Source organism: Sceloporus occidentalis, unplaced genomic scaffold (genome assembly GCF_023333645.1).
Source record: "Sceloporus occidentalis isolate IW3139 unplaced genomic scaffold, rSceOcc1.0.p SCAF_1, whole genome shotgun sequence".
Classification (NCBI taxonomy): domain Eukaryota; kingdom Metazoa; phylum Chordata; class Lepidosauria; order Squamata; family Phrynosomatidae; genus Sceloporus; species Sceloporus occidentalis.
Genome location: NW_028316981.1, coordinates 265,507,262 through 265,519,324, shown reverse-complemented (window position 1 = coordinate 265,519,324; position 12,063 = coordinate 265,507,262). Strand labels below are relative to the sequence as shown.

The 12,063-nt window shown below is 38.5% G+C and overlaps 1 protein-coding gene across 1 annotated transcript in view; it reads right to left on the bottom strand.

Annotated features, from left to right (window-relative positions):
- The window catches only part of LOC149323842 (multiple C2 and transmembrane domain-containing protein 1-like), a 253,115-nt gene that overhangs the window by 156,664 nt on the left and 84,388 nt on the right, over positions 1 to 12,063 (bottom strand). Inside the window, exons 5-6 of the mRNA XM_089482469.1 lie at positions 10,568 to 10,676; positions 1,049 to 1,087 (exon numbers count right to left, since the gene is read on the bottom strand). Of these exons, the coding sequence (XP_089338595.1) occupies positions 1,049 to 1,087; positions 10,568 to 10,676 (148 nt within the window). The remainder of the gene's footprint in view (positions 1 to 1,048; positions 1,088 to 10,567; positions 10,677 to 12,063) is intronic.

Genomic DNA, 12,063 nt, shown 5'->3' with positions numbered 1-12,063 from the left:
CCTGCTCCACCCTCAATATGACATCCCTTCAAATATTTGAACAGAGCTATCATATCATCTCATAACATTCTCTTCTCCAGGCTAAACATACTCAGCTCCCTAAGTCTCTCCTCACAGGGCATGGTTTGTAGACCCTTCACCATTTTTGATGCCCTCCTTTGGACACAGTCCAGCTTGTCAACATCCTATTTGAACTGTAGTGCCCAGAACTGGACCCAGTATTTCAGGTGAGGTCTGACCAAAGCAGAATAGAGTGGCTCTATTACTTCTCTTGATATAGACACTATACTTCTATTGATGCAGCCTAAAATTGCATTGGCCTTTTTAGCTGACACATCACATTGCTGACTCATGTTCAATTTGTGTTCTACTAGGACTCCTAGATCCCTTTCATATGTAGTTTCACTAAGCCAGCTGTACCCCATCCTATATCTATTCATTTCATTTTTCTGCCCTAAGTGCAGTACCTTACATTTCTCCGTGTTGAACTTCATTTTGTTAGCTGTGGCCCAAATTTTTAATTTTTCATTCTCTTCTCTGGGATATTAGCTACTCCTCCTAATTTGATGTCATCTGCAAATTTGATAAGCATTCTTTCATCCAAGTTAAAAATAAAGATAAAAATGTTGAATAGCACTGGGCCGAGGACAGAACTTTGTGGCACCCCACCGGTCACTTAATCCATAGATCAATTCAAAGAAGTCTCAAACAGTAAACAATAGGCCAGAGCTGATGCTATGCTCATGATAGCATCACAGTACTAACTACAAAGAAAAATATGCACAATGCATGAGACAGCAATTAATGTAAATTGATTTTCCTAGCTACACATAGTCAGATGTACCCAGATGATCTGCAATAATGGCGATAATGTTTAAAGGCTGTAATGTACATAGCAAAGGACATTTCATTCATACTAAAAGATCTGCTCCATTATCAAAGTTTTCAAATAGATTCATTGGAGAACACAGTTTGTGTTATAACTTTCCATTTAAGTACACTATACAGAATATCACTATTCTTCTCAAGACCACATGCTAAGAATTACCTTACTTGATCTTTTCCAACTCTTCCTCATTAGCATTGTCTGTAAATGAAATACAGCATTTTAAAATCATCTTTTACTCATTCACACAGGAGGCCAGATGATTTCCAAAGGAGCAACGCACATATTAAAGCACTCACTGAGATGTCAGATACATTCCAAATAACTACACAAAACTGGAATCAAACAACTGCTGCAAGCATAATTCACAAGAAAGCACAATTCAAATTGTAAGATGAAAAAGAAAAATAAGCTGAAATAACTTAAAGATGTTTGGTATCAATCAAAAAAGAAGAACAAATGACAACGGTCTTGACTAGCTATTAAGAGCAATCACAGTGTTGCAACTGTATTAAAATTTGTGTTTTTATATTATTAGTTACAGCTCATCTGATTGAGTGGCAGTTCATTTTTACTGGCCAAAATCTATTCAATTTTCAGGTTCAGATTCCTCAATAGAAAACGGTATCTGTGAATTATTCTGCAACATCAAGGAAGAGGACTGAAAGAGGAGTAGATGCAAAGATTCCATTTCACTCGCAGAACGGTTCTTTACAATCAAGTATTGCAGTTTGTGGATTTTGTTGTATTTTACTACATGCCAACATGTATACTCTTCATATTTTACTCCTTGTCAGTGGTAGTGTCAGTCAGGCCTGGACTTTGAGGAAGAGGTTCAGGTGTCCATTTAGCAAAATGAGCAGCCTCTTCTTCAAATACAGCAGAACTAATCTACTACATTTTAAAGTAAAAGAGGTATTGTAATATGTGTTTCTATATAAAGACCCCTCCCTGTGTTCAAAGTGAGATTACTGCTCCACTGTTCTGAGCTGCCATTTCAAATGTCAGTGCAATTTTAAAAGCCTTTTGTAATCTGCTTTTCTCTTCCTTAAATGGAAGAAAAAGGGTAAGGCTTGGGATTTTTTCTCCTCATGATTCTCTGAAGGACTGAAAATGGAGAATTTCCAAAGAAAAGAATAAAAGGGGCTAGCCACAAGTATATGATACCAGTGCTCGTCTTATCTCGTATTTTGGGTATGCCTTAGCCAAGTACGTAGAGAAGGGACAAATGTAATCCTAGATGTGAAAATCAGTTTCTTAACTTGTAATGAAACACTTTCTTTTTAACTGAGGTACTGCTGACTTAATAGGTTTTTTAAAAGTTCACTTTAAAAGGTGTCTTAGCGTTAATTAAAATGATGTTCAAAACAGTTAGCACATGAATATTTTAACAATTTTATCATGCACAGGCAAAAGGCATCTTAGTATGGATTAGAAGATTGGTTAAAAAATAAAATACATTGATAAAATATCACAAACAGGGATATAATAAGGATGGCATGCTGAAGTAATTTAAAGGTGATATATGCAATAGATTACTATAGATTTTTAAAAACATGACTTGGGGTCGTGGGGAAAGAAGAGAAGCACTAAGGTGATTTATGTGTAGAGTTTGTTATTGTTCTGCTTTCCTCCTGCCAAAGTTGAATTTTTTATGTCTCAAAACAGACTGAAGTGTCATGGAAAAGAGAAAGGAGAACAACAGTTCAATAATCTCATAAAAGCATGAGCAAAGCATAGTAATTTCAGGATAAATAGATGAGGCCTGTATCCTTCATGGTGATAGGAGCTCACCTTTGGAGCTGTCTTCCAGCTAAAGTCTGGTTATTTCTCTCACTGTTCTCTCTGGAGGTTTTCAGATGAAAATGCACTTATGTATGAAGGTAATTTTAGCTGCTGATCATTGCTGTTTTATTATATTTTATAACATGTCATTTTAAAATCATGGCCTAACTAGTGTTTGTGTAGTTATACTAAAGTCTGGAAAAATCATGCTTTTATACTACAGGTTACACCACTCTACAGCCATCATGGTCCTGCTGTCTGGGGGATTTGAAATTTTTAGTAAAATAAAAATGTTTCCAAGTTCTGTTTGTACTGTGTTTGTGTAAGTTGCTAATGTTGTGAATCAAGGAGAAAAAATTATTTCTCTTTTATTTTAACTTATGACTGATGTGATGATAACAACTGAAACATCTAAAATATTTATACTAAAATATGTAAACTGTATACTAAAATATGTAAAATATAAGCTGGCCTGAGATCTCTGAAATAGAGGCCTAGTTCCCACTACATTTAAATCGGGATCGGGATCCGGGTTAAATGGGCATGGTTCCCACTGAATCCAATTTTAGAAATCAATTCAGAAAGGGGGGGCATGCTTTTTGAACATTTTTACCCATTTACCCCATGTCAAAAAGGTGCTGGTTAAATAGGATGTTTTTTGGGCTGAATCTATTTATTTAGAAATAAATCGATTCAGCCCAAGTGGGAACTAGGTGGATTCAAATCGGAATCGAATCTGCTCTAGTTCCCACTGGCAGCCCAGCCTGGGGGGCAGCTGGCATGGCCCGGCCTCCTGGCTCCCAAATCCCTGGCCCAGCCTCCTTACTCGCTTCCCTGTGCCTTTTAAAAAATTTTCCCATTGCCAGGAAAGCCAGAAGGAGGTCGCAGAGAAGCTGGAAGCCTTGCAACCTCCTTCCCGACTCCTCCCCCTCGCTTCTCTGCAATCTCCTTCCTTCCCACCTCCCCGGCCATAGGAAATTTAAAAAAAGCATCCAGGACTAAGTATTAATTACTTTTAGAACTGTACCATTTGAATTAACTAGAATATATTTAACTGAAGAAAGTATGTTGAAAAGAAAATGCTGAAGAAAGAGGTCAGGAGAAAAAAAATCACAACTTCAAGAATATATTATGGGGATTTTTAGGGGAAAATATCATCTTGGATTATGAAGGAATAGCCACTCTGATAGTATTTGCAGGACAGAATTTATATTTGTTAGTATTAGTATGAAGGGTGATTTTTTATTTTTTAAAAAAATCCTATTGTGTTCACCAAGATCAATGGTTTCCTGCCCCCCACCCCACATTCATGCATACTTTAAAATACTGCCCCAGAGTATTTTATCATGTAAGGCTGGAGCAGGTGAAAAGAAAATCCAAATCCTGATGGAATTCAACTAAGTACTAGCTCCTGGATCAGACCTGTGAGATTATTTTTATTTATACAGTGAAATACTGTTTGCCAAAAGTATAGCACTAAATGCAAACATTCCTTATAGGCTGCAAGGGTTAGTGTCATATAATCAGTACAGCATCATTAGGTAAAGGAGAGGTGGGCAAAGCAGGGCCTGTGGGCTCCACAAAGGCCCCAAGGCTGTTTGTGTGGGCCTTAGGACCCCCTCCCTGTAGCCTCTCCCAGTTGCTTACTCAAGTTAAAAGACAGGACTGGGTTATGCCTGAGGTCAGGGGAAATTATTGGTTTGATAGACTAAGCAAGCCCTCACAGAGATAAGGAAAGAGCAAGAAATCTGATTCTATTTCAGCCTTGAGAACATTTGTTTGTAAAAAAAAAAAAGCACATGGTGGTATTGATGGCACAATTTAGAATATTTTTTCAATATGCTGGTGGCAGAACTTATATAATTGGGCTAACAACTTTAGGAGTCTGCAGGCTGAAAATGGCTGAGAAATGAATCAACAGATAAATGAATAATATTATAAAATTGAAGAATTTAAAAACATGCCTCTCAGGATCAACTAGTCTTTTCCTTCCAAAATTATATAATTTTTATTATTATTCTTAAAATAATGTAAATATTAGTTTCAAAGGTGCATTCACGAATTCTGTATCCTGCAATTTAGAATATCACTCATGTTTCTGAGATTTTTACAGCTTCTAACACCAGTCAGATGGATTATATATATATATAGGCTGCTCATATAAAGTCACAATTACTTTGAAGGTTCGTTAGTGATGAAATTTTTGCAATGGACCTTGCTAAAACTCAAAATCTAAGCAACCATGCACTCACTTTTATAGAAGTATGAACACAATGGATAAAAGCATGCAGAAACATTACACTTACACACAATGCATGCAATAGTACAATGCATGGCATGCATTATTGCATATAGAAATAGGCTTATTCATTAACAACACACAGTGAATAAATCTTTCAAGCATTTAAGTTTCACATTAGATTTAAAGCAGATTAGGACTGCATCTGCACTGCAGTTTGACACATCTTGAACTGCTATGGAATCATGGGATTTGTAGTTTGTTGTGGCACCACAACAAACTACAGAATAGGCTAAATATCTCACAAAACTACAAATCCCAGAATTCCTTAGCATTGAGCCTGGGACTACATTATTTCTGCAGTGCAGATCAGACCTTTTGTCTATACAGAACTAAGGCCTGTTACAGACAGCCAAAAGAAAGCTGCTTCGAGTCACAGTGGAGGTATGGTGTTTCAATGATGCATGCGTCCTAAGAGTCCAGAAGTCGCACCAAAGCCACGCTCCAGCCTGGAGCGTGGCTTTGGTGCGGCTTCTGGACTCTTAGGACGCATGCATCATTGAAACACCATACCTCCACTGTGACTCGAAGCAGCTTTCTTTTGGCTGTCTGTAACAGGCCTAAGGTTCATAATTTGCAATGGGATTTACTCCCAGTAAAGTGTGTATAGATTTTCAGCTATAATGGTATAGATGTTCATTACTTCCCATTAATTTTTCATTTAGTCTTGAGATCATTAATCAAGCCAAGAAAAAAATTCACATTTTTGTTCTGCTTACAGGTGATCATGCTACTCAAATAAAGCCATATATTCAATTAAGAATTGTTGGAACTAGTGCAACTGCAACTATATGTAATGTACACAATTAAGAATAAATAATACTAATATCAGAATGTTATAGGAATAATTTCAGGCAAACTAATATTTTGGGTGGAAATCTAAGCCAACTGATCCAACTTTGTTCTTCTTTGCAGGTTAGAATTTATAAATTACAATGTTGCCAAAGTATATGTTTTAGATGCTAGACTACAATCCACATCTAGATCTCCCATGAGGTTAAAATCAAAGGTTTAACTAATTACAATACGGTCAAATGCTACATTCTTTACTGTGTTAAAAATCAGCTACTTATTACAACTAACTACTATAACTATGTGTAGCATATGACATATATAGTTATTGCCTCATCCCAAGAATGAAGAAAACAAAATTAGATTTTAAAATGGGCTTAACCAGTCTGCAGCATGGAAAGCAATTACCAATGCTACTGTCAAACATAGCAGGCCCAGAAGCTGCCCATTAAGGGCAATTTAAAGGTGAAACATCTCACTGCAAACATGCAATGAGGGAATGTCCCACCACATCCCATCTTAGCCACATTCTTAAATTGGATACATTTGGAGGTCCTGGTAGGCCATGACAGGATCGGTTAGCCCTTGATTTAGTCCACATATCAGTTCCTCAAAGACATGCACTAATTTAAAGGCTCTCACTGTGAAGACCACCTCAGTAGACAAAATCCTTCATCATGTGAAGACTCAAACACATTGACCAAGAAGTCCCATGCTAAGCTGCACTGTGCTACCTACTATTTAGATCAACACAATGAATAAAAAGCCAATTAGCCAAATTCAAAAGACATATAGCACATCCAATGGAGATCCAAATTAAAAATAGTATCAAAACCTCCCCCCTAAATGCACAACATGGAGTAGGTCACAAAAGGAAGTGAGCTTAACCAATTCTGAAAACCTCCTCAAAAGTTCTCCTTAGCCCCAAATATGGCAACTACTGGTAACTAAAACCATGCTGAAAGCTAAAAGGGGTGGATGCCACATGTGTGTGTTCTGAAAAATGCAACTTAGATGGAGACTGTCAAGATCACCCCAAATGTGACTGTTCCCTAAAAGCCTGGTTTCATCCTAGGAGGAAAAGGTAGTCAGCTGTCTTCATTGCACCCACAAACAGGAGGGCGTGTTGGAAAAGAACTCTCCAATCCATTCAGGGAAGGAAAATAGCATACAATGAGATCGCGCCATATGCGAGCTCATTATAGGTGGCTTTCAGCTTATGCCTGCAGCGCACACACACGTCCAATGGGACTCGAGCATACATGCCTTTTGCCTTACGCAGGGGGTCTGGAACGGATCCCCTGCATAAGACAAGGGCCCACTGTATTTTGCCCTTTTTTCCCAATTGCTTTTTAAGTGCTGAAAACTTTGCAACACATCTAAACCAATATTGTCATAATAGTTATTTTCGAAACAAAATAGTGCTTTTAAGTTTCAGCACAATTTGCTTTACAGACAATCTCTTGGGATGGAAGATCTACGGAGTCTGGTGCTAGCACTTGCCTTGTCCCTGTAACAGTAAGCCATGCTTTATTGTTCATATCTCTGAAAGACCAGACACTCTTTTCCTTCAACCCATATCATAAAATCTATTTGCATGTTCCCAGTAGTTGAAGTACAGTATATCAGCCCAGATCTATACCTAATACACTAATAGATACATAGGATTTCCTATGTTCCTACTCCTTCTTTCTAAAAAAAAATCTTAGAACTTTTACTAGTCTCCCGGAAGAGATCCGTCTCATTACCAGCTTGGAGCTGTTTAAGAAGGCACTTAAGACGGATCTCTTCTGGCGAGCTTACCCATCTGACCTTGTGTAAGAAACACTTTCAAACCATTGTATGAATCTACTGCATTACCACTTGATGATGAGTGAGTTTTAAGATTAATTGTATTATTTTTATTGATGTATTTTATATGTATTTTATTATTGATGTATGGGTTTTAACGGACTGTAATCCCACCTCGATCCATCTGGGAGAGGCGGGAAAATATAAATAAAATTATTATTATTAGTAGTAGTAGTAGTAGTATCTCAGAGAACCTTCTTCTATATTCCTATCATTTTTAAAAACAAGAATCTTACCACTGTGCCTCAGCCCTGTCATCTTTTCCTGTTTTTTTCTTCCTGTCTCAGTAATCTTAGCAGCTGTGCCTTTGAGCAGAGCCCAAACCCCAGCGGATACCAAGGCCTGACTGTATAACATAGTCAGCCCTTAGTATCCATGGGGATTCTGTTCTGGACCCATCCCCCGCGGATGAAAAAAAAAACACAATGGTGGGACCTGAAGTCCTGCAGATTTCAATGGTAGCACATGTGGGTATGGCTGCTCTGCAACAGCCACATGCAGACATGGGCATTAAGGGCAATGGGGCTTGCCATCCGCAGATGCTTAAAACCACATATAGCCAGTCCACAGTTGGGGAGGATGGGCTGTATATATACATATATATGTATATGTTTGTGTTACAATTGAGATTGACAAATATCTTTTTGTCTGGATTTATAATTCTAAAAATACAGTGGGGCCTCAAATTTTTATGAAACATAAAGGTTTCCTAAAAACATCCACAGACTTAAGCATCCATGGATGGTAAGCCCTGTTGTCCCCAAAGTCAAACTTGAAGACACAGCAGTAGCAGCAGCAGCAACAGCTTCAGACACAGACAACTACACCAGGCAATATTTCTCATTTGTCTAAACACCCTTGGCAGATTGCACTGTTGCACCAAAACAAAGCCAGAAGTGTTTTGTTCTTGGATGATTTTGGTTGTCTTTTGTTTTATGTCTCTTTTTTGGTGGGGAGTCAGAATGTGAGGGATCTAAATCCTGGCATTTTATGGCGGGCTGAGTATCTTTCATCCCTTTGAGATGAAAAAATTGACCGTTGTCATATTCTGGGGAATATGTTAGTGTGCTCCCGGGGTAACAAAAAGGAGGTGGGTGGAATGGATGTGTTGTCATAGCAATTTTGTGATGAACAGCTTATATCATACATGACTAAAATGTGGAAGAAAAAGGGGAAATCTTCTTTCATACATTTGAAGCCATTTAAGGTTCCCAGTTTGGGCAGCTCTGACGCTAACCAAGCTGACTGATTTGAGTATGTCAAACAGCTTGATATGGCCAGAGGAATTTTAAGGGCCTATAGAACGCCAACAAATTAAAATCACCTAAACCTATAATTAATTGGTGTTAGTACACAGGAAAGGATAGTAAACATGTCATAAAAATTATTTTGCATTTCATCTTCCCTATTCCATGGTACTACGTTAACAAAAAGTATCTGTTTTTATTTTTAAAAACTATAATGTGGGTCACACAAAATTAGACTACATCAAATATCTGCAATCAATTTCAGGAAATCAGAAAGTCAGAAATTCCACAGGCATATTTTACTCTCTTTTCAAGTTCTAGGCCATCCTGTAAAACTCAACCAAGTTTAATTTGGAAAATGCTTAGTTTATATCCAGAGGGAGAAAATGAATCATGCTGTAGTTAATGCTTTATAGCATTAGAACTTCAAGTAACATCGTTTGCATGATAATCGCCCACACTGGCCAAATAAAGCAGCTTCTAATCACTTTGAAGCCTGACTATTTAGATGACACACAAGGCCAAGTGGGTAGAAAGCAAAACAAAGCTGTGCTCCAGGGCTAAAAACTAGAACAAAAAGAAGCTGTGATACTATGACTTAGGGTGGAAAATGTGCATCATCGCACTGGCATATAAACAGCCCAGTGCCAGTACGGGACTGTGATAGAGCAAAACATGATTGCCGATAACATGATGGATGTACTTACAACATAAACAAACCAGACAGTCCAACAGGGGTGCATGGGGTGAAGAGGGGTGAATGGGACATGTATGGGGGGACTCCATGATTGTTCTTTGCCAATGTGTCATTGGGCAAACTGATGCACTGTACAAGCAGTTCATCACACCTGCAACTGTGTGACTGATCATACGGGGGGCATCCAATGGAATGGCATCTGCATGGGTAGAGGAAAGTAACAGGAGGTCACAGGCAATGTGTTTGTGTGACATGTATGGTGGGGACACTGTGTGGTGCAGACAGCCCTTGGGTATTTGGCCACCTTGGTAGCAGGCTGTGAGGACAGCAGGGTATAGACCCACTTTGAGAAAACTCAAGATTGAGCTGCTTTTTCCTGCCCGTGTGCTCCAGCCCAAAGATGGATTTTTCTTTCAAAAAGAGTATTTATCAGATACATCAGATTAATATGCGTACCCATAGGAGTACATGGAAAATTTCAAATTTCATATATATTTTTTATTGGTGCTTTTAATTCAGTTTCCTGGTCTTGACCAGTTTTATGCCCAAGTAATGGCATTTTCAGGTAATGGTTCACACAGAGTACCATACTTTTTATTCCAGATAAATATTTTCAGTGTTTCAGCAATTACACAGAGTAATTGGGCTCTTTTGTTTCCCTACTATGAAAAGTCACTGCAATAGTCCCAAAATGTTGCAGTTTGAATGGCACAGCACTAGATCCAAAATTCTTTGCCTAAATTTTTTTCAAAATCATGCCTATACCAACATCATTACAGGAAGACTTGATCTGAAGTATGGGATCTGCAGTCACATAAATCACAAAACCTGACCAGCAACTATAAATATGTACTGGAAAAGTGGAACTTACAAAGGTGAATAAGAAATCCCTTCCTTCACCTTTTTAATTCAGTTATCTGGTGATAGAACACATGAGATTTATATGCATCTGGTCAGAAAGGGGGATGAAAATCTGCACTTACTTTCCAGCATGCTTAACACACACTTACCCCTTCCGTCTGTTGTTCTTTTGGTGTCAGCAGCACAGACAGTAATATAATTCCAAGGTCATCATCAGGATAATGTGGGTCTTTTAGACTTAGCGTAACATCAATTGGCCTAGAAAAACAAATACACAGAGCAAAAAATGTCTGTAGCATAAGCACAAATACAGATGTTTCCTAAGGATCAGGTTTCACAGATTTTCTGTATTGGGATCTAAGCTTTAAACAGTAATGTTTCTGCTAGTGCTGCCTTCTCCCAGTATATTACAAGCTAGAGATGCAAAGCAAGCACACACGGCATGTGAGAAACTTGCAACAACATAGGTTAAGAAGGAAATTTGAACCACTCTATTTGTGTCTTGTACTTTTCAACAATAGGCTACAAAATAGGGTAGTAGCTAGGGTTCACTGGATAGCTCCCATTCTTTGTATTATGGAACTGTTATCTTTACATTATTTATTCTAGCTTCGTTTCTTTTAGTTCTCAGCCCTGTTTTGCAGCAGACACTGACTGGTTAACAAGTAATTTTTACTTTGAGAAAGTTATGGCTTTGGCCAGTTCCAGACTGGAATGTGGGAAGCTTTTGCACAGCAGGAAGATTTAACATTGCAAGACAGAAAGCACTTTCCTTTTTTTTTTTTTTTTTTTTTACAAAAAACAAAACAACACCCCCCCTCAAAACCATTCATTTTATTTAGTATAAACTAAATTTGGGCAGTTGTTAAGAGAAACGAAGATAAACAGCTAAAATTACAGGGTGTCTTGGTTTTTACAGAGATGCTAGTCCTCTTCTAATTTTTCTCATACAACCTGGAGGATTCAGGATTTCATCAGGCACTGTTCTGGTAACAGAGCTTGTTCAAACCTCAGAACAGTCCATTCAAACTGCAATGTAGAAAACAGGAGTGCACAAGTTCTGGGCTCCCTTGGGCCAATTTTCTGACCACAGGATACACTGTGAAATGCACCAAGTCTGAACCCCTTCTCCTCCAAAAACCTAAACTAGGACCCCAAAAGATGGGCCCAAAAAGCCAGCTTTCATGTGGCCTGGTGGCATGGCAATTAGATGATGCATACACACCCCAGGACATGCGGAAGATGTGCCAAAGGTGCTCCCAGGCAATAGAAACCCAGCCCAAAAAGGAGCTGTTTTTTCCCCAGCTCTAATTTGTACCCACAGCAGAGGGAACCCTCAGAACCATGACATGTGTTTGCTGTGGTTCTGAGTCATTTTAGGCAGGGGCGGCATTAAACAGTCTATTCCCCCTCCCCAGAAGTGGCCAAATGTCCACTTCTGTTTTCCTTTTGATATGCCTGGGAGAACAAAACGAAGTGAGGGGAATCTTATTTTAATCCAAAATCATTGTTGCTGTAACATTCCAGGAATTGATCCTTTTTGGGCTCATTTTTTAAAACTGTAGGGAGGCATTAGTGGTTTGAGCTGCATTAGAAACCGCCTTGGGGGCTGCATGTGGTCTGTGGTTTGTACTTTACACTCCTC